An 11,522-nucleotide genomic window follows, 5' to 3' on the forward strand; every position below is an offset into this window, starting at 1 on the left:
GTACCCACCCATAGGCTGTGTTTGAATTTTGGCTCTGAGGAGGAATTTGCACAACGAAGAGAAAATTCGTTCACCACATCGAAAGTGCAAGAATTACTAAAACCAGGCCAGCTTAGTAATTTCCTGATTTTTAATTTCTCTGTTAACAAAACCAGTTAATTCAGACAAAAGATCAAATTCCTGTCCAGGAAATTCAACTAGAAATCCAACTTAGTTAAGAATATGACAGTGAACGTTACCTAATCCATACAATGCAACAACTAGATACTAATATAATTACATTGATACACCAAGATGTTTAAAACTGCTATTTTGTGCCTGGTTAAATTGCAATCACAATTAAGGTCTGTCTAATTATGCACCTAAAAAGTCTAGCTACCTATTAACTAACAGACGAACAACTTCAACCGAAAACATCTTCTCAACTTGATACTTCCCAAGCTTGCACTGGTACAGAAATGCAAGCACCAACTTTGTTCCCCTGCTTCTTCGGCTGCAGTAAGGTACAAAGAAAGAAACTTTCAAAACTTGGAATCAACCGCAACACCAATTGTGAAAATCCATTCGTTCAACAGAAAAAACAAATTTGAGCTTTCCGAATAAACATCACCCCAACAATCTGACAACATCAAAGACTAGGACTTGCAGTTTAGGTTCTTGAAATACTACACAAAGTATTGAGAGAGAGAGAGAGAGAGAGAGCATACTTATTCTTCTAGCCGGGGCTACTGGTGATGAGGTGCGTTTTGTGCTTCAGTTTCTACATCTCTCACATTATTGACAACTTCTTGAATTTTGATTGACAGTTGTTCAGTTTGTTCCTCGACATTCTTCAAAAACATAACGATATGTTCTCTGTACCTGGCACATAACTGATCTTGGCGCTCCAACTCCCTAAGGAGTTCTTGGATTCTTCTATCCTTTGCATCCTAGAAAAGAAAATCACCCAGCACATAGATACAAAGAACTTCGATTGAAATGAAATTATGACACTGACAACCAACACATTTCAAATATCAATATAAATGGATGAGAGAGCTCCTTTGAAACAAAGGCCAACTGAGAGAGAGAGAGAGAGAGAGAGAGAGAGAGAGAGAGAGAGAGAGAGAGAGAGAGAGTGCATGTGGATGCATGCAAAACTTGAAGTTTGAAACAACATACATCATTCAAGTTCTAATGTAATCGGCCTGAAAGCTTCAGTTACCAATGTCAGGTCATCTCAATCAGAGTTTCTGAAGTTCAACATGGTTTGGATGGTCGGTTTGGCTTCATAATGGATTGATTCAGAGCTTGTCAGTTAGATGCTTACGATTCTTGCTTCAGATTAGGTAATGTCGGTCCAGAAGAAGTTGCATAACTAAATTAACAAACCTGATATTTAACACTCCAATAAGAATGTACGATAGACTAATACACACACCAACCTCGATTTAAATACTTTACGAAGACCAAAACTTACAACAGAGACCAAAAATGAAAAGCGATATAAAACACAATAAGAGCAATTGCAAGAGTGAAACCTCAAGGACAGACAAAAAGACATTTATCTTAACCACTTGATCCCAAGCTCACTAGCAAGTGGTATCATTAGATCTGATAATGTAGTCATTATATCATCTCTCCTTGACACAAGATGATATAATTTATATCATTGGCTAGTGGTCTTGTCTTGTTTCATTCATCATAATAGAAGAGGTCAAGCAAACTCCATAACAATCAATTGAGAACGAACAATATCATTTGACTGTATGAGCAATGTGATAATCTGATCAAACTACAGTAACAACCATGAAACTGAAAAATATCAAATTTGAAATCAACATAGGCCATGGGTAGTATATACTAGAACTCACCGTGGCAGCATGAGAATGGCCCCCAACGAATAACGGGTGACTATGTTCTTTTTCAAATCTTGTCACAACCCATTTTTCAGATTTATTCACTTTGACCAACATCATTGCATTGCAGCCTTCTCTTGTGCTTGACCTTGGTTTCCTAACAGGCCCAAAACGGTCTCTCGACTTAATATAGTAACCCTGCTTATTACATGAAAGCCTCCGGGAAAGGATTCTCTTATCAACCTCCGAACGACGACACTGATCGATCCGCATTATGAATCCTACACGTATCGCATATTCTTCGTAAAATTTCTTGGCAGCATCTTCAGAGTCAAATTCCATGCCAACATGTGGTTCTTGAGCCACATTCTCTTCACATGCAACCAAGTCTGTTCCATCCGAACTGTCCATGTTATTGGCTCCAACATTCAATTCCTGTAACATTGTGTCCAATCATATTCAATACCAGCAAAGACTCTCCCTCTCCCCCTCCTTGTGTGTTTGCGCGTGTCTATTACCCAAATAAAGACAAGAAGTAAGAACCACTCTCCTAGATACACCAGTAAACACAGCAGTAATGGATATCATATCTTGTTATCTTCACATGCACAAGAAGTTACTGCATCTTTAATATTCAGGTTAACAAATCCATCCACTAGGACAAATCATCTTGGCCAGGTACTCAATCAAGTCAAGGCTTTAGAAGTGGGAAATGTGGGTTCAAGATATGATACGAACACATAAATAAACAAATATAAACAATATACACGGCTGAAGGCCCCCCAAAGAAATGCTAAAATGAAGGGCCCTGAATGTCTAGTACTTCAATTTACTTACCCCCAAAATGTCTAGTACTTCAATTTAAGACATAAACGACCAGAAAGAGAGGGAGCGGAACAGAGAGAGAGAGAGGTACCGGTTCCTACCGTCGCCGGACGCTGCCGGGCGTAGTTCGATCGAGGATTTAGTAAGACTTTTGCTGTGGGTTCAGTGACTGAATTGTGTGATTTAGGGCTGACAAATATACACATATTCTGTGCTTCGCTAAATTTACCCTGCAATTTTTAAAAACCGCATTTTTACCCCCAAAATCTTCTAAGACTTACACCAGTAGCCCCATTGTCCCCGATAAGTTCCAACGGGGTCCCCCTGAAGAAAAAACGTCTCGTAAGGTGTATAGCCAGAAAAATAGTTTGTTCCCAACTTTGAGAGTAACTTTCAACTCTCGGCACAGTTTTTAATAAATTTCTCTTTCTATCTCTCTCCACTCATTACCACTCAACTTTCAAAAATAACTTTCTAAAACTTAAACCAAACAAAGCCGTGTTTGTAGAGTAATACTGTAGCTTTCGAGGAACGCTACACACAACTCTCGACCACAACTACGGAGATGTTTGATGCACATGGATTCACATGCATTGAACGGCTCCGGATGCAGTTGTATCCACAATTATGGTCAAGAGTTGTTCATGTAGACTTTCTCGTAGCTTTTAACTGAGTGAATACATATCCCTGAATTTTTTACCAAAAAAAAAAAGAGAGACGTATCTTGGTTAGTAAATAAAACAATGATAGATGCAACAGATTTCAAACAATATTGCATTCTTCTCAGTCCTTAGCTTGTTGATGTTAACCCAGCAGAAACCAAGAAAGCCACTGCTTCTTCTGACCCCAAAAATTGGTGAAAGGAAGGGCCCTAAATGCTTATTGTTGTTATTTACCTGACCTTTCTTCGATTTGGATTGAGATTCTGGTGTATTTCCTTCTGATTCAATTACTACTTCAGGGCTGACACATGAACCTATTTCCCAGTTCTACAAATTTTACCTTCACCTTTTAAGCATAAGATTTTGGCACCAGGAAGCAAATGGGTTTTAAGCGCATCAATAGATGAATACATGATTACCACCATTTTCAGTTGAATATATATGGAACATCTCATTCAAGAATTTGTCGCTACAGGTCCATTGTGAAAATTTGCATCTTAGCATCAGATTTGATGAACTTAAAGCTCTTCAGTTTTGATACGCAGATGCATAACCCGTCCATGGCAATCACAAAAGTTAGAGATAAACACTCTATTTTTCGGTTTTTTGGGCAACCGAGATCCGCCCATGGAAATCATACAATTAGAGAAAAACATCCATTCTTTTTCTCATACTGTGGAGTAACCCAGAAAATGTCAAGATACAGCAAAAAGACAACACCCGTGTCACTTACGGGCCATGAGAAATGAGAATCAAGCATGGCACCATTTCAGCATAACTCAATGTTGGTATATTTACATATTTGACTTATCAAATCAGTACATTATCAAACCAACACCACCATCAAAGGTCAAATTGCCCTGGAACTGCATAGATACAAATAATAATGACATCATAATTTACACATCAGGAACAGCTGACCTGGCTAATGATTCAAGTTGGAACAAATGGGACTTTATTTGCTTATCCAACACAAAACCTGCCATCTCTACCTCCTTGCAAACCTCTTTACATTTCGCTACCCGCCCAGAAACCATGTATATGTTGAACAAGTTACGGTAGATGTCATAAGTAGGAGAGAAACCTGCCTCCTTAAGTTTTGAAAAATATCTTACAGTCCTAGGGAGATCATTCAAAGCAACAAAAAGCTTAATTACCACACGGTAAGCGGGAAGATCAAACAGGCAATTTGCACCTTCCATTTCCCAAACCACTGGCAATGCCTCCCTATATTTCTCTTGACAGAAACGGCTATGAATCACAGTAGTGTACATAACTACACTTGGATCCTGCCCAGATTGTTTGTACCAATTGAAAAGGCTCTCCACAATATCAAATTTCCCAAGCCTTATGCAAACTTTCATGATAGCCGTGCAGCCCTGCTGATTTAGGTTCAGATCATCTCTTTCTCCAAGCTCTTCTAACAGTGGCAATACCCGAATGTGCTTATCTGGGTTCTTTCCTAATTCTAGTATTAGCTTAGCGTAAATCCCGGAGTCTAACGTCCTTTTACCAGCTTTAGCAGATAAGATAAGCTTCCGGGCTTCTATCAAGAGTCCCCCTTTAATGAACCCCCTCACCATTGCCTCAATTACGCTCCGGCTTCCAAAAGTGGTGAATTCCTCTAAAGCAGATGGCAATTTCAAGTCACGGTTCCTTGCCAAGACCTCAACAGTTGAAGCCAAAATCCGGTCATCAGGAAAGAGGTGGGGTTGTGTTCGAGCCCAATTAAAAGTCTCCAGAGCTCGCTTGGGAAGGCCCATGTGACCCAACTCCCGGACAGTTAATGAAAGAGACCCTTTCCGAAGGAATGCAGGCCACTTGTTGAGAACTGTGGACACATCTTCATCGGAAGGAAGTCTTCTAATCTCTTTGGCTAGGTCAACTAAGAAACTCGGGTTCTTGTATACTCGCTTTGAGAAAGTTTGCCGCGAAGAAACAGCTGCAGAAGAAGTCATTCTCACGTGTTTCTTAGGTGTGGGGAACCCTATAGGCCGGATTTTGGTGGGAAGTCGCAGTGGTAGAGGCCTTTCCCTATTCAAGAGTTTTCCTGGTTTTTGAGGAATCCTCCCTCTGAAAAGAGATGAGATTGCTTCTATCTCATCTGGGTCCCAAACAATGTTGTCTCCACCTTCTTTTTCTCCTTCACCCGCAGTATCAGTGTCATCAAAATTATCAACCATAGGATCCTCATAAACTAAATCATGTGTCTCATTTTGGTCAGTGGAAGGCTTATCCTTCCAAAATCTATCAGTCACTGATTCTCGGGGAAGCTTGGGGCATCGTGGGTACCGAAGGTTCTTCGGTTCTCTACTACGGCTATGTCTTCCCCTCGTTTGTGCCCTCAAAACTAATCTACAAGTGTTTGGAAAACTTACTCCAAGTACATTCTTACTGGATCCTTCAACTCCATGAAGAACCCGTGTCTCCGAAAATGGACAAATACTTCGAGTCAAAAGTATGATACCCATCTCCCGCCTCGGGCGTTTAAAGGAATTCAAACTTCAGCCGCTGTCGAAAAAGGGAATTTCATCAAACACCTGGTGTGCAATCAAAGCCAAGCACTATAACAACAAGGCTTCGACGATGTGGGATTAAGGTCGCGGGTTCGATTTTCGAAAACAGCCCCCCTGTTTTGTTTTACAGAGGTAAGGCTGTGAACATTAACGCTTCCCTAGTGGCTAATCCCCTTATATACGGAGCTTTGCGCACTAGATGAGCACAAAGTGGAATATAATCTCGTATATGTGTATGTATATAATGTATATAGTTGGAGAAAGAGAGAAGAAAAACGAATGCCTCCGGCTATCAAATTGAAATTACTATTGACTCGAATGGAAAGTGGCCGGCAGCAGTCGGTGGTCAATGAAGTATGGAGTTTCCCGCTCGATATTCAGCCCACCACGCGACGGAGGTTGGCCTCTGAAAATTAGTTAGTACATCAATCCAAGAGCTCCAAACAGATCCTTGATTCTCTTGGGGAAATTACAGCGGTGGTCCCTTTATTTTTTCGTGTCTCATTTTCATCTCTATACTTGGTGGAGAAGGGTTATCAAACTTGAACGTGTTACGGTGATCTGTTTAAATTTGTTCACCAGGGTTTTCATAACCATCCCTCCCTCGGCACGGTTTTTAATATTTTTTCTCTTAGGGCCCGTTTGATAACTAACTTATGAGATGGGTTGGGATTATGAATCCTATGGGTCACACGATTCTTTGTTTGGTTGCACATTTGAGATTAGGATTGGGAACCTCAAGGGACTAACAGTCCAGTCATTTGAGGGTATTGGGAATCCTCTCTTGGACTTGGTATTGGTAGTCCAATCCACACTCCTTCAATGTGAAAAGACAAAGATAGCCTTACTTAGTCCAGTCCACCCTCCTGCAGCTCATAAGCACAAACCCTAGCCCCCATCCTTTTTCTCTCATGATCAGACGAAGACAGCAGCTGCTGGTAACATAAGACAGACGACCACTTTCAAATTAAAGTAATCAAAATTTTCATCTAGATATTAAATTTTTTTCAAAAGTTTGTTTGTTTTTTCCATTTTCTAACTATTTTCTAAAAAATTGGTTTGATCCAGAAAATATCCATCCAAAAATTAAATCAGTTTTGTATAAGGGCAAAAGCGGAAATGTATACTATCAATCCAATCCTATCACATGTGAAACAAACATGATATTAATAATCCTATCATCTAATCCCATCTCAACCAAACATGCTCATCACCAATCCCATCTCCTTATCAATCCCTTCTCATTACCATTCACAATCCTAATCTCATCTCCTTACGAATCCCAACCATCTATTACTGTTATCAAACGGAGTCTTAATTTCTTACTCTCATCCCTCTTCACTTATTGCCCCACAAAAATCCATCAAAACTTTTACCAAACAACCCTGTTGTTCGACCACTGAGGTATATGTTGGCTCGAACGCTACACTTTTAATTGGATCTTGGATGGGAAATAACCATGTACACGTCAAGTGCCAATTTTAGATACAGGGAGGAAACCTAGCAGAATAAACCCACTCCTTAAAATAGCAAAAACGAGAGCAAGACGAAGATAGCCTTATGGTTTAATCAAAAAAGAATGGAGAGAAAACTAACTTCTTTTTTCTTTATGACATGGTGCAAAAACAATGCACGTGACATGTTTTGTTTCTCTACAATATGTAAAAACACCACCCCTATCTTATTTTGGAGTGTGCCATTTCAATTGGGTATAGTTTCAAATGTTCAATGGAGAGAACCTAAAAAGTGGAAAGTGTGAAGACTATTTTTCTTTGGTCACAGCAAAACCATTTCAGTCTTCTTCACCTTTTCACCTGCATCGTTCAAGCATACAGAAACACAAACAGGCACGAGAGAGAGAGAGAGAGAGAGAGAGAGAGAGTTGTGACTTCAATGCCATCTCAATAATACAATTCTACCAGTATGGTACGCTTTTTGGATTTCATCCATCAGTGGAAGCAGGACCAGGGAACCCTATAGCGAAGCAATCCAAATAAGCATGTGATGTAGTCTGTACACAACAGTAAGAATTCATGCCGTGACAATTTACAAAAAAAAAAAAAAAACCACAGAAGACTACCAAAAAACAAAACAAAAAAACTACTGCAATTCCAAGGCTATCTATGTTGGGGAAGTTGCTGTTGCATTTCAGCTTCGACTTTCCTCACGTTGTCGACAACATCTTGAATTTTGGAAGATAACTGATCAGTTTGCTCCTCAATGCTTGTCAGAAACTTCAGTAGTTTTTCCCGATACGCTGCACATAGTTGGTCTTGACGCCGCAACTCCCGGATCAGAAATTCAATTTTCTTATCCTTATCCCCCTAAAACATCGATGACAAGAGCATTAACACGTTAGCAGTGTAAAAATCGCCAGTTAACCACATGACAAGACATCGTAGGTCATTTCATTCGTCAAAACTAGATATCTTCTTTCTTAGATAAACCAAAACCAATAAGGCCAATATATAATTGATCTGTCTTTAAAACTTGCAAGCAACTTAATTAGGGAAGTGTAAAAGGTAAACTTTGTAAAGCGAAAGTTTTAAAATTTACACCCTCCATAACTTTAAGGACTTGGATTAAGCAACACCTATTGTTGGATTTCTTCCTGGTTCCCTAACCTTGAAACTTTCAAACTTGGAAGTGAAGATTGAAAGCCACCTCATCATCAGCTCACATGTATATAGTACCCCTGTGAAGTCCCAGTTGGAGAGATCTTCACAGACAGGAAATTTGGAAAGCATTTAGGATCATTGAGAAGGATAAAATACATCAGTACTAATTAAAGTTATTTTATTGTTGTAAAGGGTATTTGTGGAAATCTAAACACTTTTCAAACCAAAGATTTTGAGTTAATAAAAAGTTGGAATTCCCGTAATGAGCAAACAAAATGGGACGGAGGGAGTATGTATCATGCGGAATTAATAAAGGTGTATCAGAATAAATGTCATTGCACCAAGTATTGGTATCCTACAAATACAAGATGTTTTAGAAGCTAAAGTGTTGTAAAAAATGTCACAAGTGTATATAGTAAAACGAACACAGATATATTCATGTATCTCTCAATAAAAAAAGCAAAATTTGCAAGGAAACATTGATAATGCACTTAAAAAAGAAAAGGCCAGTAAAGTAAATACTTGTGAGGTACTCAGGCACACGAGTTGTGTTTGCCTCTATCATGTGTGTCATAAGAGCCTCATCTGACTTTCTCGTTTTGTCCCATTTAGTCAAGGAAGCTTGTATAGATTATAACTTCTTCTTCTCTTTTTGATAACTCACATAGATTTAAACTACTGACACCTCTAGGCCACTATTCCAATTAAGTTTTAACCAAGCCAATTATTAGTTAGGTAACTTCTCAGGCCTCTATTCAAAACTGATAAATTCTAGCAAAAGGATAAGGGTGCTTGGGGTAAAAGTTTAATAGACTGATATTCAGGTAGCTTATACATATCAATATACAAAATTTGATGGTTAATCAACTCTCTCTCTCTCTCTCTCTCTCTCTCTCTCTCTCTCAACTTTTAATTAGTTATTTCTTGGGGCGAGGGATAGGGTTTAGCCATCCAAAGACGAGAAAAATGAGAGGAAATTATCTATTCAACAACCTGAGTATATTAGCATAAACTACTAAACATTTGATTTTGAACTTCAACCATAAACTAGAAATGTAAAATAGACAATCACAGGGAGAATGTGACATACACTAATATGAGGAGGTGTGGTACTTGGTCCTTGCTCCGTCACAACCAAAGGATGGTTATGCTCCTTTTCAAATCTTGATACAACCCACTTCCCTGACTTCTCCAGCTTTACCAGAATCGTTGCCCTGCAACCCTCTCGTGCACTAGGCCTTGGCTTGTTATCGGGTCCAATAGTGCCATAATTAGGGGAAAATCCCTGCTTATTACATCCAAGCCGACGTGCAATCACTTTCTTGTCAGTCTCTGAGATACGGCGTTGCATCATACGCACAACAAACCCTATCCTTCTAGCATAATCAAAATAGAATTTCCGAGCTTCATCTTCTGAGTTGAATTCCAAACCCACATAAGGCTCGTGAACTTCACCTCTTTCAGACACATCCATGTTTCCACCTCCTCCAGAGATATCTGCGTTTCCACCTCCTTCAGAGATATCCGCGTTTCCACCTCCGTCAGACATATCCACGTTTCCTTCATTAGAGTTTTCTACTGCCCCTTCTCCCTTGTCCAACTCCGCTGAAATACACATATCAAGTGCAATACCGTTAAAACGCTAGACATCTTAATACCCATTTGAAAAGTAAGAAAATTTCACAAATTCTCCAAGAACATCCATCATCTTCAAAGTACCACAAAGTTCAGGCTCAATTTTTTTCCATTCAGGTAAATCAGAATTCAGAAGGATACAGTTGAGTTATTCCTCAAACATGTAACACTCATAATTTTTTTTGGCCGTAATCAAGAAATCTAGTCCAGAGTCAATGTAATCAGTCTTCATCTAATTCAAATTTGTGTAGTTCGACTAGGTCTCGTGAAAAGCTATTGTGTTTGTATTGAAAATACCCATTATAAGGAGAAGATTGATAATACAAAAAAAGGGAGGCTATGCAGGCCATATTGCATACTTCTCAGTCAATCGAATGTAAGCTAATTGATGTTAACCAGGGCCGGCTCTGGGCAGAATCCAAGAAAGCCACCTCCGCAGGCCCCCCAAAAAAATGCTGAAAGGAAGGGCCCCCAAACGTTAATACCGGTATTTTAATAGACCCAAAAAATTACGTTTAAGGCTTTAAAGCATCTCAATTACCCCTGAAAAACAACACTGAAAGAGAGATAGAATACCAGAGAGAGAGAGAGAGAGAGAGAGAGAGAGAGATGAGGATGAACAGAAAGAGGAGAGAGAGAGAGAGAGAGGCACCTGATTTCATCGTCGCCGGACCCGCCGATCTTCGCCGGAGCAGCTGAGCCTTGTTCGATTTTGGTATTCTGATCGATTAGTATTTTAGGGCTGGCAAATATACACTATCTTAGTTACACTTCAACCTTCGACTTTCAAATATAACAATTTTACCCCCAAAACTTCCAAAGGTTATTATTGATGGCACTGTCTTTCATATATGTCCCAATTGAGGCCCCGTATTTCAGATGTGTCTTTAACAGTGTCTAACTGCAAAAATGAAAAAATTCAATAATTAATTGAACATGTCACATGGCATGTTCGACACTTTTTTTTAGAATAAAATTATTATTGTTAACTAAGTGAACAAGACTTGCCCCTTTAATTGTTTATTTACATGATTCTTTTACCCTAACGATCAAATAGTGGACTCCAGTAAATAAGCAATCAAAGAGGTGACAATTTTTCTATTTTTAGGTAGTAAACATATTCGCACTCTCGTGTATCAAAATAAAATAATACAATCTTGCTATTGTCAGTCTATTGGGCTGACGATAAACATATTAGAAGACAAAGAAAACTCGTATTTTTGTGTACTTTATACACCTTTTAATACACATTCACACACTTACTATTGTCAACCCATTAGGCTGATTTTAAAAATTTTCTTTTTTTAATCTGAATGTCCATAATTTAAGGTATAAATTGTTTAACGCGATAGTTCCACATATAAAGTGATAATAGTGTAATAACCTGAGGACGTAAAGTGAAATTTTTCCTAAAATCTTGAAAAATGC

At 39.0% G+C, this 11,522-nt stretch overlaps 2 protein-coding genes across 4 annotated transcripts; both read right to left on the bottom strand.

Moving 5' to 3' along the window:
* Window positions 1-192: 192 nt before the first annotated feature.
* On the bottom strand, window positions 193-6,315 carry LOC131312743 (pentatricopeptide repeat-containing protein At2g01860). Of its 2 annotated transcripts, XM_058340687.1 has the most exons (3): window positions 4,247-6,314; window positions 712-929; window positions 193-498 (listed from the first exon to the last, which is right to left on the bottom strand). In XM_058340687.1, the coding sequence occupies exons 1-2, from the start codon at window positions 5,794-5,796 to the stop codon at window positions 833-835; spliced, it is 1,647 nt and encodes a 548-aa protein (XP_058196670.1). In that variant the 5' UTR covers window positions 5,797-6,314; the 3' UTR covers window positions 193-498; window positions 712-832. The 2 variants fall into 2 exon arrangements, with proteins under 2 accessions (XP_058196670.1, XP_058196671.1); XM_058340688.1 differs by lacking the exons at window positions 193-498; window positions 712-929 and adding an exon at window positions 1,869-2,273 and having other exon boundaries at window positions 4,247-6,315.
* A 1,411-nt stretch (window positions 6,316-7,726) lies between these two features.
* Window positions 7,727-10,902, bottom strand: LOC131312749 (protein FAR1-RELATED SEQUENCE 12-like). 2 transcript variants are annotated; one of them, XM_058340705.1, is made up of 4 exons: window positions 10,747-10,835; window positions 10,454-10,549; window positions 9,550-10,064; window positions 7,727-8,165 (listed from the first exon to the last, which is right to left on the bottom strand). In XM_058340705.1, the coding sequence occupies exons 3-4, from the start codon at window positions 10,006-10,008 to the stop codon at window positions 7,959-7,961; spliced, it is 666 nt and encodes a 221-aa protein (XP_058196688.1). In that variant the 5' UTR covers window positions 10,009-10,064; window positions 10,454-10,549; window positions 10,747-10,835; the 3' UTR covers window positions 7,727-7,958. The 2 variants fall into 2 exon arrangements, with proteins under 2 accessions (XP_058196688.1, XP_058196687.1); XM_058340704.1 differs by lacking the exon at window positions 10,454-10,549 and having other exon boundaries at window positions 10,747-10,902.
* Window positions 10,903-11,522: the final 620 nt, after the last annotated feature.

The sequence above is a fragment of the Rhododendron vialii genome, chromosome 13a (assembly GCF_030253575.1).
Source record: "Rhododendron vialii isolate Sample 1 chromosome 13a, ASM3025357v1".
NCBI lineage: Eukaryota > Viridiplantae > Streptophyta > Magnoliopsida > Ericales > Ericaceae > Rhododendron > Rhododendron vialii.

What these genes read in the sequence shown, in the direction of transcription:
- LOC131312743 (XM_058340687.1), bottom strand. Translation starts at nt 5,796, where the DNA reads ATGGGTATCATACTTTTGACTCGAAGTATTTGTCCATTTTCGGAGACA. An exon ending in CAACTTGAATCATTAGCCAG is followed by an intron (nt 930 to 4,246) that starts GTCAGCTGTTCC and finishes TTTCTTTTCTAG; the next exon opens with GATGCAAAGGATAGAAGAAT.
- LOC131312749 (XM_058340704.1), bottom strand. An exon ending in CCACACCTCCTCATATTAGT is followed by an intron (nt 8,166 to 9,549) that starts GTATGTCACATT and finishes TCGATGTTTTAG; the next exon opens with GGGGATAAGGATAAGAAAAT.